Here is a 13,807-nt window from a genome sequence, read left to right as displayed (position 1 = left end):
GCTTTAGTATTAAAAATACTTCTCAGTAAGGCTCCTTTTAATCCATTCCCTGAATCAAGTACTTGCCTTCAGTCTGAGACTTCATGGAATCACAGGACACTAGGTTGAAAGGACCTCAAGGACCACCTGGTCCAGCCTTCTTTGGCAAAAGCGTGGTCTAGACAAGATGCACCAGCACCCCATCGGGCAAATCTTAGTGTCCAGCACTGGGGAATCCAGCATTTCCTGTCCCAGGGATATTCCAAGGGCTGGTTGTTCTCACTGTGAAATCAGCACTCAACAGGGCTTCTACAGTTCCTGGAGCTGACTTCTACACATCCAGAGTTCTCTTCCACACACAACGTGGCTGCTTCCTCCTCTTGTCCCCTGCCTGCAGAAGTGTCCTGTGCATTTCTGTACAGATCCAGCTTCAAACCTGAAGAGCAGGGTGAAGAAAGAAGGGGAGACAAATATACAGCAGTGCTTTCTTGTCATCATAAATATTTTTATTGCGAAAAATACCATAAAATAATTCCCACAGTTCTAGAAAAAACAGTTCTTGCTTTGTAGATTTATGATTCCATATAAAGACATTTTATAATTTGAAACATTTGATAAATCTCTGGCTAGCTTTACTTATCCTTCTTAAACCATGAAACTGCTGCGTAGTGATTTGCTAAGGGGAAAAAAAAATTATTCTCCCATTTATTTTGTTACGGCTTTATGGATAAAAGTGTGTATTATAGAGCAAACAATACCTTACAATAAGGCACTTTTAAATACAACTAACCTGCTATGCTATCCTGGCTAGTTTCCAGCAAAGCTCCTATAAATCACAGCCCTAAACAGAAGAATAATTCTTGTTCCAAACACTGGTCTGAAAACTGAAATGATAACAAGCATTAAGGTTTTGGTTTCTTTAAAAATGTTTAAGCTAACACCTTTTCTGCATATGCCACAAGTTTGAGCTTTTCAGTATGTCATTCACTTTAAATCTCTTTTAATACTGATCAATTATTGTATCAGTGTTTTACCAAGTAAAATTTGCTCTCCCCACCTTCATTTTAAAACAAGTTAGAAATGAGTTTATTAAAACCAAAAGAACTCCACAGAGAAAGTTTGCATCTGCATACAGGCCAATGATGGGAATGATGCCTCATGCACATCTCAGGGTTGACAAACTACTGAGACATTTACTTCAATGTTCAGTTACTGAACATTATTGCACTACAGACACCCACGAATAAATAAAAAGGCGACTTCAGCTTCCTTGCGTTGTCGCCTGCATCATTAACACTCAGCATGGTACCAGCGCTTCATTCTCCAGAGCCACATCAGGAAATGCGGCACCAGAGCTGGAGAGCCTTGCAATATAAATGGTTTCCTTTTCACACAGCTTTGTCTTTCTGTTTTCCAGAATACCTCAATGCCCTTCAGAACAGCACCAGGGAGGTAATACTTCTTGTAAACTGCAGCTGCTCAATACTAGAGGAAAGCCTTGTTCTCCACTGTTGTTTTCTGCTATTGTTTCCAAGAACCTGTCTTCCAACAGAAGGAATCTATGAACAGCATTCATGCATTAATCATCTTCCTTTTCTACTGACTACATTCAAGCCTTTTTGTTCTTAAAATGTAATTTTCCCATTCCCATTCATTCATTCTCAAAATGCACACGGTGCTTTTTTGTTCCTGAATGCCCTCAGCCTACAGCAGCACTGTCCTGCTGCTTCCGAGAAATAAACCCACACTTCTCCAACATCAGTGCCTTGTATGAAGAATTTACTCATGAGGGAACATCTTATTCCTTCTCTAGACAAAAGAAAATTAAACCTCAGGAAACAATTCTCTCAACTCGAGTTTTTTAAAGAGAACTCCTTTGAAAGAGGACTTATTCCCAGCAGTCCCCTGGCACACAAGCGCAGCTGTCTGTAGTCTTTATTGTGACTTCCCACAGCCCAGCCACTCCTGCATGTACAAAATCTGGCACATTGCTCACGCTGCTCATTCAATACTCCTTTAAAAGCAGCCCTGCTGTAGTGAACAATAGAATACAGAAGTGTCCCAATGGCTCACACACAACCCCAGGGTTAGCACGGCTGGGTCAAGCTCACCCTTTAGGGTACAGGGTACAGGGTTGACAAGAGCCGCAGGAGGACACGGGCCAGCCACCCCCCAGAGCTACCTGCCCAACTTCAGGCAAGCAGCAAGCAGCAGGTGCATAGAGGCCAAGCCCACAGGGCAGTAGGTTCCTCACTGTACACTCGGTTCCTGTGTCTGAGCCCCAGCCTCTGAGAGCAATGCCAGCCTTGATCACTCTGAACAGCCCTGAGCATTTCCAACACTTCTAGCAAAAACCTTTTCAACAGGTTACAAGCCCGTTCAGTTTGTAGAAAGTCATTCAACTTAGTGAACATCCAACACTGGAGTTTAACAGGCTACTGTGGTGGTTTTGTACCATAAACCATTATAAATCACCACACAAGCTCCTCAGTTTTAAATTTGTGAACACTGACCTTTAAATTACTGTTGAAAAACATTTTATAAAACCACATGGCCTCACAATTATGTTGGTGAAGTACTTGAGGCAGGAGTCAAGGGTTCTGCTTCAACAGCAACTTCATTTATGGCAAGAAACCACCCCCCTTTCAGACTGAAGGCCTTATTTGCTAATTTCATTTGTTTTACTGAGGCAGCTTATGTTTTCAAGTGTCAGGAGTTGAAGCAAGAAAAGATTCCTATCAACTGATTATTGTTTTCCAGTTAAAATCCAATCAAGAGAACACTGATGAACTGTAATTCTTGCATTCCAAGAAAATGGCTGCTGATGAAACCAAGTAATTATGTCAGTAATTATGACAGATGCAGTTACAGAACGAGAAGACTCCTCACTCCTACCAGCTGCAGCCCTGGTGACACCACACAGCCCATTCACACAACTCCACCAAACCCATTTTAAGTATGTGCATATAGAAAAAAAAAATCAGAAACAGACTTTTGGCTAGTGGGAAGTGAGTCCCTCTTTTTGCACACAGCTGTCTCTGCAGTACCGATGCTGTTACATGAAACATGAAATTACCATCATTTCATGCAGTACTAACTCCCTGTTACCTCACCCAGCAGAATTAAGTTGTATTACAGGGTAAGGCTGGAGTTAGTATCACACTCCTGCAGTACACTAACATCACAACCAGTCTCAATTCTGACTTTATGTACAGAACCAACAAATTGCTGCAGAGTCTGGGAAATGTCACATCAAATTTTCTGCTCAAATCTCAAGCAGATATTTTGTTAAAGTGCAAACTACTCAAAAATCATACCTAAACAAACACCCAAAATCACAATCAGAAAAGAAGCGTGTCGAAAAACAAGTCGTTCCCCACCCCCACCTCACTGCTGACAATTCCACCAAGGAAACCACCTCAATTTCAGGTTAGTGAATAACAAAGTGAGCAGGTATTTTATATACAGTTACACCCAAGCACTCTTTGTCCAGAGTGATTGTTGGGACTGGTTCAGCACGCAGCCTCTTCCCCACCTCTGACACTGCCAACATCAATCCAGCATGTGGTCGCTTGGGTTTCCTCTTAAAAAGTATTGGGAGATGGATCATTCTGCTGAGCACAACCAACAGTTTGTTAATGTAGAGACTACTGTAACTACCCTTGCCATGTTTATTAGGCCCCAGTCCAGAAAAATATTTACATGAGTTTTTATCTTTAAGCATATACTTGAGTTCTAAATTTAGGTGTTGTCCTAAGTAGCATCTTACTGTTTTCTTCCATCTGTAGGAATAAACATGTCCCGCACATCCACAGCAAATACATAGGCAGCACAACCCCCATCAGCGTGAGCTTGTCAAGCTCATCACAGACCAAACCCAATGAAAGAAAAAAGAAGCTTTCTTCTAGTGCAGTAAGATTCTGGGTTAAGGACAACATTATAGAAATTAAGATTTTTGGGTCTTGAACTGAGAGACTTTTTATTTTTCAATTAAGTAAAAAACAGCAGCAGCCACCAGAAACAGTCTTGGCTCTAACTGAAGTGAAATTTGAATGTAAATGGTCCTCCTCCAGAACCAAAGGGGTTGAATCCTTGCCATGTGTTCCAGCTCCTGTGGAAAGGGTTGTTGCCGCCCTGCTGACTCTCCGCATCCAGTGGGTCCTCTCCCGCATCGAACTTCCGCCTCATTTCTGGAGGAAACAAAACCAAGGAGGAATCATGGCACATTAATAGCAGGATTTCCCTGGAGTACTTCAGTTGCTGTTATAATTTAAATGCAGTTTGCAATAGCACTTGAAGCAGGAGACACACATATCCTTGACATAAGTACATCTAGAGTTAGTCAATCCTAGAAATCTCTACAAGATGTTATCCCAAGAAGAGACCTTCAAAGTATTGTTTTTATTTGACTTTTGGTAAAAGTCATTGAAGCACAATAATGACAGATGACATCTTACTTCGTGCAACAGACTGGATATAAGTGCTAGTGCACTGCTTTCTCAAGATGGGTAAGGACAGAAAGGGAAAAAGAGAACCTTAAATCCTTGTTATGATGTTACACTTTTGTTTTGTCCTTGATGTAAAAAAAGTAACTAAAAATATGAAGCCACTGCATCATTACCTGGGTCAGTGAGTACTTCTTTAGCAGCTGCAATATCAATGAATTTCTTCTCTGCTTTCTTCTTTTCTTCCTCACTCTGGAAGTTATCAGGGTGCCACTGGGATGCCAGCTTTCTATAAGCTTTTATGATTTCTTGCTTTCGAGCATTTCTGGATGGATAAAATTACAGACAACTTCATTTTCTGATTGCTAGTATGCCACACTAATGAAGTTTATTTTAAACACTAAGACACTAATTAAGGGCATCAGGAAAGTTAAGAGGTGCTGCTAACCTTCTGCAAGTGGCATTGAAGACTCCTTACATAAAACAAATGAAGCAAGTTGCAACCTTAAGCAGAGATTCCTCACTCTCTCCTTCACCACCCATATACTTCTCTTGAAAAGATGCTACTGCCAGTGACTGCAGAATTCAGTCTGAGGAATTTACCATCAGATGAATAACAAAATACAGAGATCAAATTAGTTCACAATTGGAAGGACAACCAATACTAGTTCAGAACTTCGCTTACGCCTCATTAGCAGGGGATGTTGTTCAGTCAGTCCTTCCAGACTCTTCCAATCTATCACGCTATCTGCCACAATTTTTGTTACTTTTAGTAATTCTTGCCAGTCTTCATTTCTTTTTCAACTCATTCATATGACTCAGGATCATCTATACTAAGAACTTCTTTCTGAAGAATTTATTTCCTCTCTTCCTGCTGTTGTTTTTCCATTCTTTCCAAAGGAATTGTAAATACATGCTACTTTACAAGCTGAATACTAAAAATTAGTACAGCAGAAGAGTGACGATAGCAAGATACAGAACAAAAATTAACACTCAGCAGAACAAATTCAAGTGATCAGCCCTAGAAATACTGATTTAAATAACCACCTTTCACATCATCTCTGGAATTAATATCTCACCTTTTTACTCCCAGGATTTTATAGTAATCCCTCTTCTGTGATTGCTTCAGCATTCTCTGGGCACGTTCCAGCCCTTCCCGAATCTGCTGGTCATTTTCACTATTGGCTTGAGCAGTCTCATAGTCTTTAATCGCTTTTGTAAAAAAAGTCAATGAGAAAAGGTTACACAACTCTACAAACTTCCAGTTAAAGAACTCAGGCATCCAACAAAACTGAAACTTTGTTATTACCATGTATTAAACAAAAAAAAGCAAAACTTTAGTTTCAACTCCACATGTTTTGGGGTTTTTTTCCTAAATTAGAAAACCTTGGAAAGGAGGCAATTCACTTTTACATATGAATTAGGTAATTTTCTTTTTTTAGGCTCATCACACTTGTGGAAAAGAAAAGGGAGGGTACCAATGTAGGTTGCAACATTCTCTCTGGATGTTACTACAGTCACAAGGATGAATATACTGAGTATCTAGACTAGGATGAGGAGACAGAAACCAAGAAGAAAGATTCAGCAATTAGTACTTGAAAAGCCCACTGCAGACTGGTCCCACATTACTGTTCAAGGATAAATTAACCAGAGTCTTTAAATTAATACTCATTCTTGTCCCTCAGTCTGTACTCAATCAACACAACAGAAAGTCTCCCCCTCTTTAGTGACTATAAGGACAGATTTCAGTGAGTTCATATCGTTAGCAAAAGGCAAATATTGGCTATTTTACACCTCTGCATGCATAATATGCAAACAGTTATATTTTAGTGGGTGTTTTCCAAAGGTATGCTCTCACTTTTATTTCAAGAGTTGCATTTCTCAGGAATGAAAGCAAGTGAAAAAAAATTTAAGAAATTTGATGTTTACACTTCTTTAAGTAAATTCTATTATTATTGCAAGTGCTTAAGACACCAAATTCATATATTCTTTAATATCAAAACTATCAAGGGAAGCAAGTTGAAGTCTTTAATGAGACTGCTCTTCTTTCACTACTATAATCCTCAAGGTCTCATTCGCAGATCCAAGTCTCTTAGGTTTCTCAAGTTAGACAAAGTACTTGCATCAGATTATTTCCAAGCAGATGCTATTTCTCAGCAGGTGTTACATTTGTTTTTCACTGTTTCTGAGCAAGACAGCAGGAAGTGCTAATGAATTTGTATTACCCAGACATCTGATACCACTGCAATCTTGTTTCAGTTACTGAAAGAAAAAATAAAAAAAGTATTGCTAGAGCTCAAACAATTTCCCAAGCTACTACAAACCAAACAAAAATCCTAATTACTTTCACAGAAGAGAACACTGCCTTTGCTGCTTAAAGCATTTTGGCTTCTACTGGTATTTTTAATAATTTGTCCAGTCATTAAAAAAAAAAAACAAAACAGGAGCATGCACTAAAATGTGTGCTGAATATATGCTATCAAAACTAACAAAAGCAGTGAAAATGCAGAGATTTCATTATGCTGCTTTATTGTTCCAACAATTCTAAGCCCCACTGAACTTAATCTGCTTCAGGTAATACCAGGAGGGGCTAGTAGAACATCCTGCCAAAAGCAGGTCAGACAGCTCAGCCTCACTGAGCACCACACCACCTACAGCACCAAGGGTGCTTGCCATGACAGTACTGGATTTCTCATCTTTTTTTCTAAATCAACTTCCTTATTTAAGGACTGGAAGCATTAAGCACAAGGGAAGGTATTTCAGTGCTGCACACTGCCGAGGGATCACACCCACCACGCTCAGCAAGTACCCACTGCACTTTCCCTCTTTAATTTTGATAGTACACTCCAGTGCTGGGATTTTCCTCTTCCAGAGAGCCAACTGCTCTCTGTCTAAGGGTGAGGTTTGGAAACAGGATAGAGCAGGATGGCAGCTTCATGACCACAAGAAGTTTGCTATGGTATTATTGTAAAAATTGCTAGGTATTATTACTAATACCTAGTATGTCAAGTGAGATATTTAATCAATTCTTTTGAGTCAGTATTTCTAAAAGCACTAGTACCTCACACACAAATAGAAGAGTCACTGCTGCTTCTTACTGGCCTGCTATTTCAGAAAGCTTCCTTTCATCCTGCTCCCTGACATGAAAGGAAAAACTACTCCCCAGTGCTACTTTTAATTTAAATGCTTCCGTCAAATCTAGCTCTCACTATTTCAATACAAGAATCTTCATGATCTCTGAAAAGGTAATCATATCATATCACTAAACAACTTCACTGGCTTCGGTATCTCGCCTGAATTTTTAAAACTGAGACAGATTAATTCTGCATGTGGAATGATGGCAAATTTCCCATAAAACATGAGTCACTGCAGACAACCTACATCCATGCCAAGACTGTTAAAAGAAATAACAGAACCAGTTTATGCTCTTACTGAAACCTTTACAGTAGTAGAGTGCAGAGGAGGGAAAAAAGAAAACAGAAAAAAATTAGTATGTTCTGCCCAATTTTGAAACAGCAAGGCAGGTTTTTTCCTTTTTTGACAAAACTTGTGCTCTAGACAGATAGACTCCTGTACTTGAGATATGCCAGAAATGGAGACATTAAACATCTGTCTCTGTAGACAAGCCCTGGATCCCATGTGATTATGAAGTAATTAAAACCATTTCATGAACATGGCTATACATAGTGAATTACACCTCGAACACTTAACAATAATCACCTTCAAAATTCTGAATTACAAGTACTTTGAAATTTCCTACCTTTAGCAGGAAAATAGGTGCCTCCAGCTTGGAAATTTTTTTTAGGGAAGAATGAGAACCATTTTCCCCCTTTAAATACAAGACTACAATTTTAATTGCTCTGGTGCTCTCCATGGCAAAGAGAAACCAGCTATCAAAGGATAAATGAAGATACCTCTAGGCAGAGGAACATTAATGGGCTGTAATGTTGCTAATGGAGGCTCTGCTGGAAGGCAGAGTGTAACTACAACCACCTCACTGCTGTCAAGGGCAGGAAGAAGGCACAGGAAATACTACAGAACCAAGAGAAGAACAGTTCTGCTCTAGCACGGCTCTTCACTGGAACCAGGCTAGGCCAAGCCCAGCAGACACCAGGAAATAATCCCAGTCATGCCCTCTATGTTTCCTTACATCCTGTAACAGGGAAACATTTGCCCCAGAACAAGACCAGCGTGGCTGTTTGCATTTGCACAGAACCTTGTTACAAAACTTTTCTTTCCTTTGACTCCCAACAGTTTGAGCCGCCCTCCCTGGAGGTATTTAAAAGTGAAGCAGATATGGCACTTGGGGACACGGTTTAGTGGTAGACTTGGCAGTGCTAGGTTAATGGTTGGACTTGATAATCTTAGAGGTCATTTCTATCACTCCATGTAACAGGATGCATTGCACAGAAACTCCATATGGAAAATGCAGCCTCAGGAAGAGAATCAATTTACTCTCTAAACAACACTACAGAGATCGACAGAAGAGAAGCAATGGCTGTTACTTACCTCTGCCCTCAGCACATACTAGGGAACAGAACAGTATTATTTCATGCTGCCATCTCAAGATATGAAAATGGAGCTCTTGAAATGGATTTACATTACCCTAACTCTAATTACCTTTTACCTCTAAATGCAATTCTCTGACATTGCTGATTATATAAAACGTCTGAGTTGAGTAAGCTGCACAGTCTCATAAAACATCCTGAACACAGTCCACTGCTGTAAAGAGCACTCTGCTGTAGATAAAACAAGTACATTCCACTTACACTAATCAAGACAAAATTACCACCAAGTATTTTTGCAAATCTGCAACTACCAGGGCTAATTAAGGATAACAATGGAGAATCAAAGTGCATGTTAAAAAAACCCCTTCGAAATGCTGACTTCAATGCCCACATAAAGTATGCGCCAATGGCAGATAAGTGTACCTTCTTCATACATGTCTTCTAGCAAATAAGCTTCTGCTCTGTCTTTCAGGGCATTCACATTGGTTGGTTCTAGCTGCAGAACTTCTGTACAAAGTTTGATGGCTTCTGTAGCCTGCTGATTCTAGAGAGGCAAAAGTAAAACCAAACTCATGTAGTTGTAGGAGTTTTGTTTCATGTTTGTCTTGAAGATATTTACAGAGGGAGATAAGCAGAATTACCTTTGATAAGCAGTGACACATCCTTTCTTTGGCACGAGTAGAATAAATTGGGACTTCTGGCTCAGTTTTCATTACAGATTCATATTTACTGATAGCATCTTCATACCTGTTTAAATCATAAAGCACAATATCACTAAATGTAATCATTATCTCAGGGTGTTGCATTTTATTTTAAAATTCTTAAAATTCACAGATTCTCCCATCCTTCTACCAAAGGACCTTGCCTTCATGCTGCAAAACAACAGTATGAAGAAAACTTGCAGGTACTTCAAGAATTACATCCTCATTCCCTTTTCTATGTTGTGAGACAGAAGAGCAGGTACTAGGCCTACTAGGTCAGGCTTATGCAGAAGGTAACAACTGCCATCCCTCACCACATACAGCCAAGGGTCTTCAGATCTGCCTCCTGTCCAACATGACATTGCACTTCAAAATAAGCATCTCCCCTGCTGATTCCTGAGATGAACTCAGCTCTGTGCTCACAGTAAGAGTCCAGACTATCTGCACACTACAAAAGGTACCTATTCACAGAGGTACAAAAAAAGTTCCTTATGCCAGTTTTAATCAGGCAGATGTTTTCTCGTTTTCTTCTTCGCAAGCCACACAGTAAAGTGTTATTTTGCTATGAAGGCATCAAAACGCTAAAGCTACGTGGTTTGAGTGAGAAACAGATTAGAACATTTACCCAAAAATGCAAGAGTAAGATTGAATCTGCAGGTTGCTACAAGCTAGAAAAATGCAAGCTCTCAGACCCCCTGAAACTGCACTGATGCTGGATTAAATAAGTGAAAAGAGTCCAAACAGACTTCTGGCTTAATAAAACTGGCATCAGTTGTGCTTATTCACAGCCACCTTGACAATGTTTAATGATTTGTTTGGGGTCCTTACAGCTGGATGTCATGTGCTTGGGACCACAAAACTGACGTAAATACGTAAATCAAGAACTACAAGAATACAAAGGCACTGTCTATCATTTAACAGGGTGCATTACAAAAAAAAACTTACCAGTCAGAACCACTTCTGCCATGAAGGCACTGCAGAGCTACTAAGCAGTTTTAGTCTAAAGATGTGGTCCTTTCATCCCAGAATAACTGAAGTTGGAATGAAATTCTGGAATGAACTTCTGGAAATCATCTGGTCTAACCCCACTGCTCCCATATGGCCACCTCTAGAAATTTGCCTATGACTGTGTCCAAAATGCTTTTGTATAACTCTAAAGTGGGGAGACTCCATAACCCCCCTGGACAACCTGCCAGCGGAAATGACGCAGTGTAAAAAACATTTCCTGATATTCCAAGGGAATTTCCTGTTTCAGTTGCACCCACTGGCCCAATCCCATCACAGCATAGCATTGAGCAGAGCCTGGCTCAGCCTCTTTGCCCTCCCTTCAGGTACATTGATAAAATCACCCTGTAGCAGAGAAGCCTCAGGGCAAACATTCTCAGCTGCCCCAGCTTTTCCTTGCAGGAGAGAGATGATCCCCACCTCCAATCTTAGTGGAACTTTGCTGGACTTTCTCAGGAGCTTCATCTCTCCTGCACTGGGGAGCACAGTGCTCAGGTGTGGTCTCATCAGTGCTGAGTAGTAATATCTGAGAGCTGAAAATTCCCATCCCTATGTTTGTCTTACTACCTGCTGCAGAAAGAAGTTAAGTATGCAAAAGAGACACAGCGGCATCAGAATGAATCAGAATAGAATAGTTGTTATGCGAGTCAATATTTATTTTAATTGTAATTTGAGAGCTCTGCTCAGTACCCACTTCAACTGACACATGCAAAAAGCATAACGTTAATCAGCTCCTCATCAGAAAGTTGGTGTCTCAACTCTGGGTTTTTTCTATTTTTTTCCCTTTAATATAGCAGTGAATACTCACCTGCCTTCTCTGATTAATTCCTCCGCGGACTCAATTTGCTTATTCAGTTTCTTTACTTGCTTATAGAGAGAGAAGCATTGCTTATGGTCTTGGTCCAGTTTCAGACATTCCCGAACCTCACTTTTCACAGGGAGGTATGGAGAAGGAAAAAATAAAAAAACAAAACAACCAAAAAACTAGGTCACCACATATTATGAAATTTTACCTAGAGACACAATGTAGCATATATAAACTGTCCAGAACACTACTTGAGTTCTTTACAAAATCTCTCCCTTCATCCAAATATTAATATAAAGTGAGACCAACAACAGTCTTTCAAAACATACAGGGATATTTATCTGGTTTTGGTTTTAATTCTTTTGTATTGCCAAGCACACAAAAGATTAAATATTACATTAATAAGTGACTAAAGAGCTGAACTGGATTGGGCAAGGGCAGTTATCTGCCAGATTGACAAGGGACATATGGGAATAAGACCTTAAACACAATATGAGTAAAGGGATAGGGCATTATCAAAAAGTCATCCAGGACCATCTGCAGGAATGAGAGGCAAACAGCTCTGCACCCCAAGGTCTTCATACTTGGATGCTCCTGTATCTCTTATTTATTCTTAAGCTTATAACCTTAAGGTATACATCTTCTGTTTGCCTCTTCAGCTTAACTTCAATACAGGCTTAAGGTTAAAAAAAAAAGCTCCACTAAAGGAAATTTAGAGAAGCCCTTCCTTCTAGGAGAAATACAATGAAGACAGTACTTGTAAGCAACTCCAGGGACTCTGGCTTCTGTTTAAAGAAACAAGATGCCTGGAACCATTGATGGCTGGTCTTGCCAAGAATAAACACAGGTGTTTGCACTGCCAATCCTTAGTTTCTAGAAAGTAACTTGCTTTATCTGATCTAGACCACAGCTGATTCTCCGTCCAAGCCCCACACAAGAGATACTTCATGGTTTATCATGACCTGTATCATTACTATTTTCTGTCTCAATTATAATGATTACAGCAAATAGTAAAATTACCTGAGAGATAATTCATGGTCCCCCAGCTGATAATATATTCTGCTGATTTTATAGAAGGCTTCAGTATTATCATTCTTTAATTTGGCAGCAGCTTTCAAGTCACTAATGGCTTTGCTTGGTTCCCCTTCCTTTATATAACACTCTGCTCGAAGTTCCCGTAGCTCTGCATCCCAAACACAAACCTTGAGAAATCAAAATTAAAGCTTGTTTTTGGTCCATAACACTTCAATTCTTTTCCTCCCCAAAAGAAAAATCCCATTTAATTTCACTTTGCCAACTGCAATAGCATAAGGTTCAAGCTGCATGCAGAGCTCATGAAATTAGCATCTCTGCTTCCTGGTGGATGCTGTGATGCACCTGCCCAAATAGAAAAACAAAGGCCTGAAAATTTTGTAAATGATTCAATGAACTCATGCAGAGAGATGAATTAAATCTACTGGCATTGCTTAAACTAGGACAGTCTGTTGAGCCTCCAGGAAGGGATATCACAATCATAAATTATTTTATCTTCCCAAAAGAATAGAGGTAATAAACAGCAAGGACCAAGCTGTTGGCTGTCCTCTAGGAAGGAGCCTGTGGATAAGATGTAGCTCCACCAAGTTTGACCTTAATATCAGGATTTTAAGAATAAAGAGTGTCACAGTAAGGCAAAACTAATTACTCATGAGGAACTGACTATCAAAATTTGGGTTAGGGTATTAAATCTCTGTAAATTCCAAATCAGTTGTTTGGAAACTATCATCTTAGAGGAGGCTTTCCTGCTTTTCCACATTGCCTCCCCATAAACCAATTCCCGCACTGTGGCAGTTTTGTCACCAAAAGCTCCAAATCTGTAAACTCCAGGTCAACAGCACTAATGTGTATGAGCAGAGTCATAGCAGTTAACTGTCTCTTAATATATTTCTATATGACACACAAAATTCCCACATGATTGAGTTATTTACACTCACACTATTGGGCTATCTACACCAATTAAGATTGAACAAAGAGACATCTAAGGAACAAACTGAAAATTCAGCTAGCTGTCTACATTTTTAACTTTGTGGGGGGTTTTTATCTTTCATTTCTTCATTTTCTCAAGACAAAACTGTCTGCATATATGCAATGAAAAATCCAGATTAAAAAACTTCTAACTCTATAACTTAGCAAAGCTTCACTGGTTTCAGAAAAACTTTTTCCCAGCTTCCCCAAGAATATCAAATTGTTGAAAACAGGAAAGTATAACCAATAAAGTTATCTGTAATGGAAGTTTCATTGAAGTATCTTTTAGACAAACTATTCTGACTTCTGCAGCTAGTGCTCAGCCCTCTCCTCTCTCCAACATCATTACAGACCCACAGTGCT

General features: G+C 39.7%; 1 protein-coding gene across 1 annotated transcript in view; it reads right to left on the bottom strand.

Moving 5' to 3' along the window:
• Positions 1–460: 460 nt before the first annotated feature.
• The window catches only part of DNAJC3 (DnaJ heat shock protein family (Hsp40) member C3), a 29,293-nt gene continuing 15,946 nt past the window's right edge, over positions 461–13,807 (bottom strand). Inside the window, exons 6-12 of the mRNA XM_033052125.2 lie at positions 12,464–12,645; positions 11,447–11,566; positions 9,574–9,679; positions 9,356–9,476; positions 5,504–5,636; positions 4,601–4,749; positions 461–4,169 (exon numbers count right to left, since the gene is read on the bottom strand). Coding sequence (XP_032908016.1) covers positions 4,012–4,169; positions 4,601–4,749; positions 5,504–5,636; positions 9,356–9,476; positions 9,574–9,679; positions 11,447–11,566; positions 12,464–12,645 — 969 coding nt within the window. The 3' untranslated portion in view covers positions 461–4,011. The remainder of the gene's footprint in view (positions 4,170–4,600; positions 4,750–5,503; positions 5,637–9,355; positions 9,477–9,573; positions 9,680–11,446; positions 11,567–12,463; positions 12,646–13,807) is intronic.

Source organism: Catharus ustulatus, chromosome 2, assembly GCF_009819885.2.
Source record: "Catharus ustulatus isolate bCatUst1 chromosome 2, bCatUst1.pri.v2, whole genome shotgun sequence".
Taxonomy (NCBI): Eukaryota; Metazoa; Chordata; class Aves; order Passeriformes; family Turdidae; genus Catharus; species Catharus ustulatus.
This window is presented reverse-complemented; position numbering and strand designations above follow the sequence as displayed.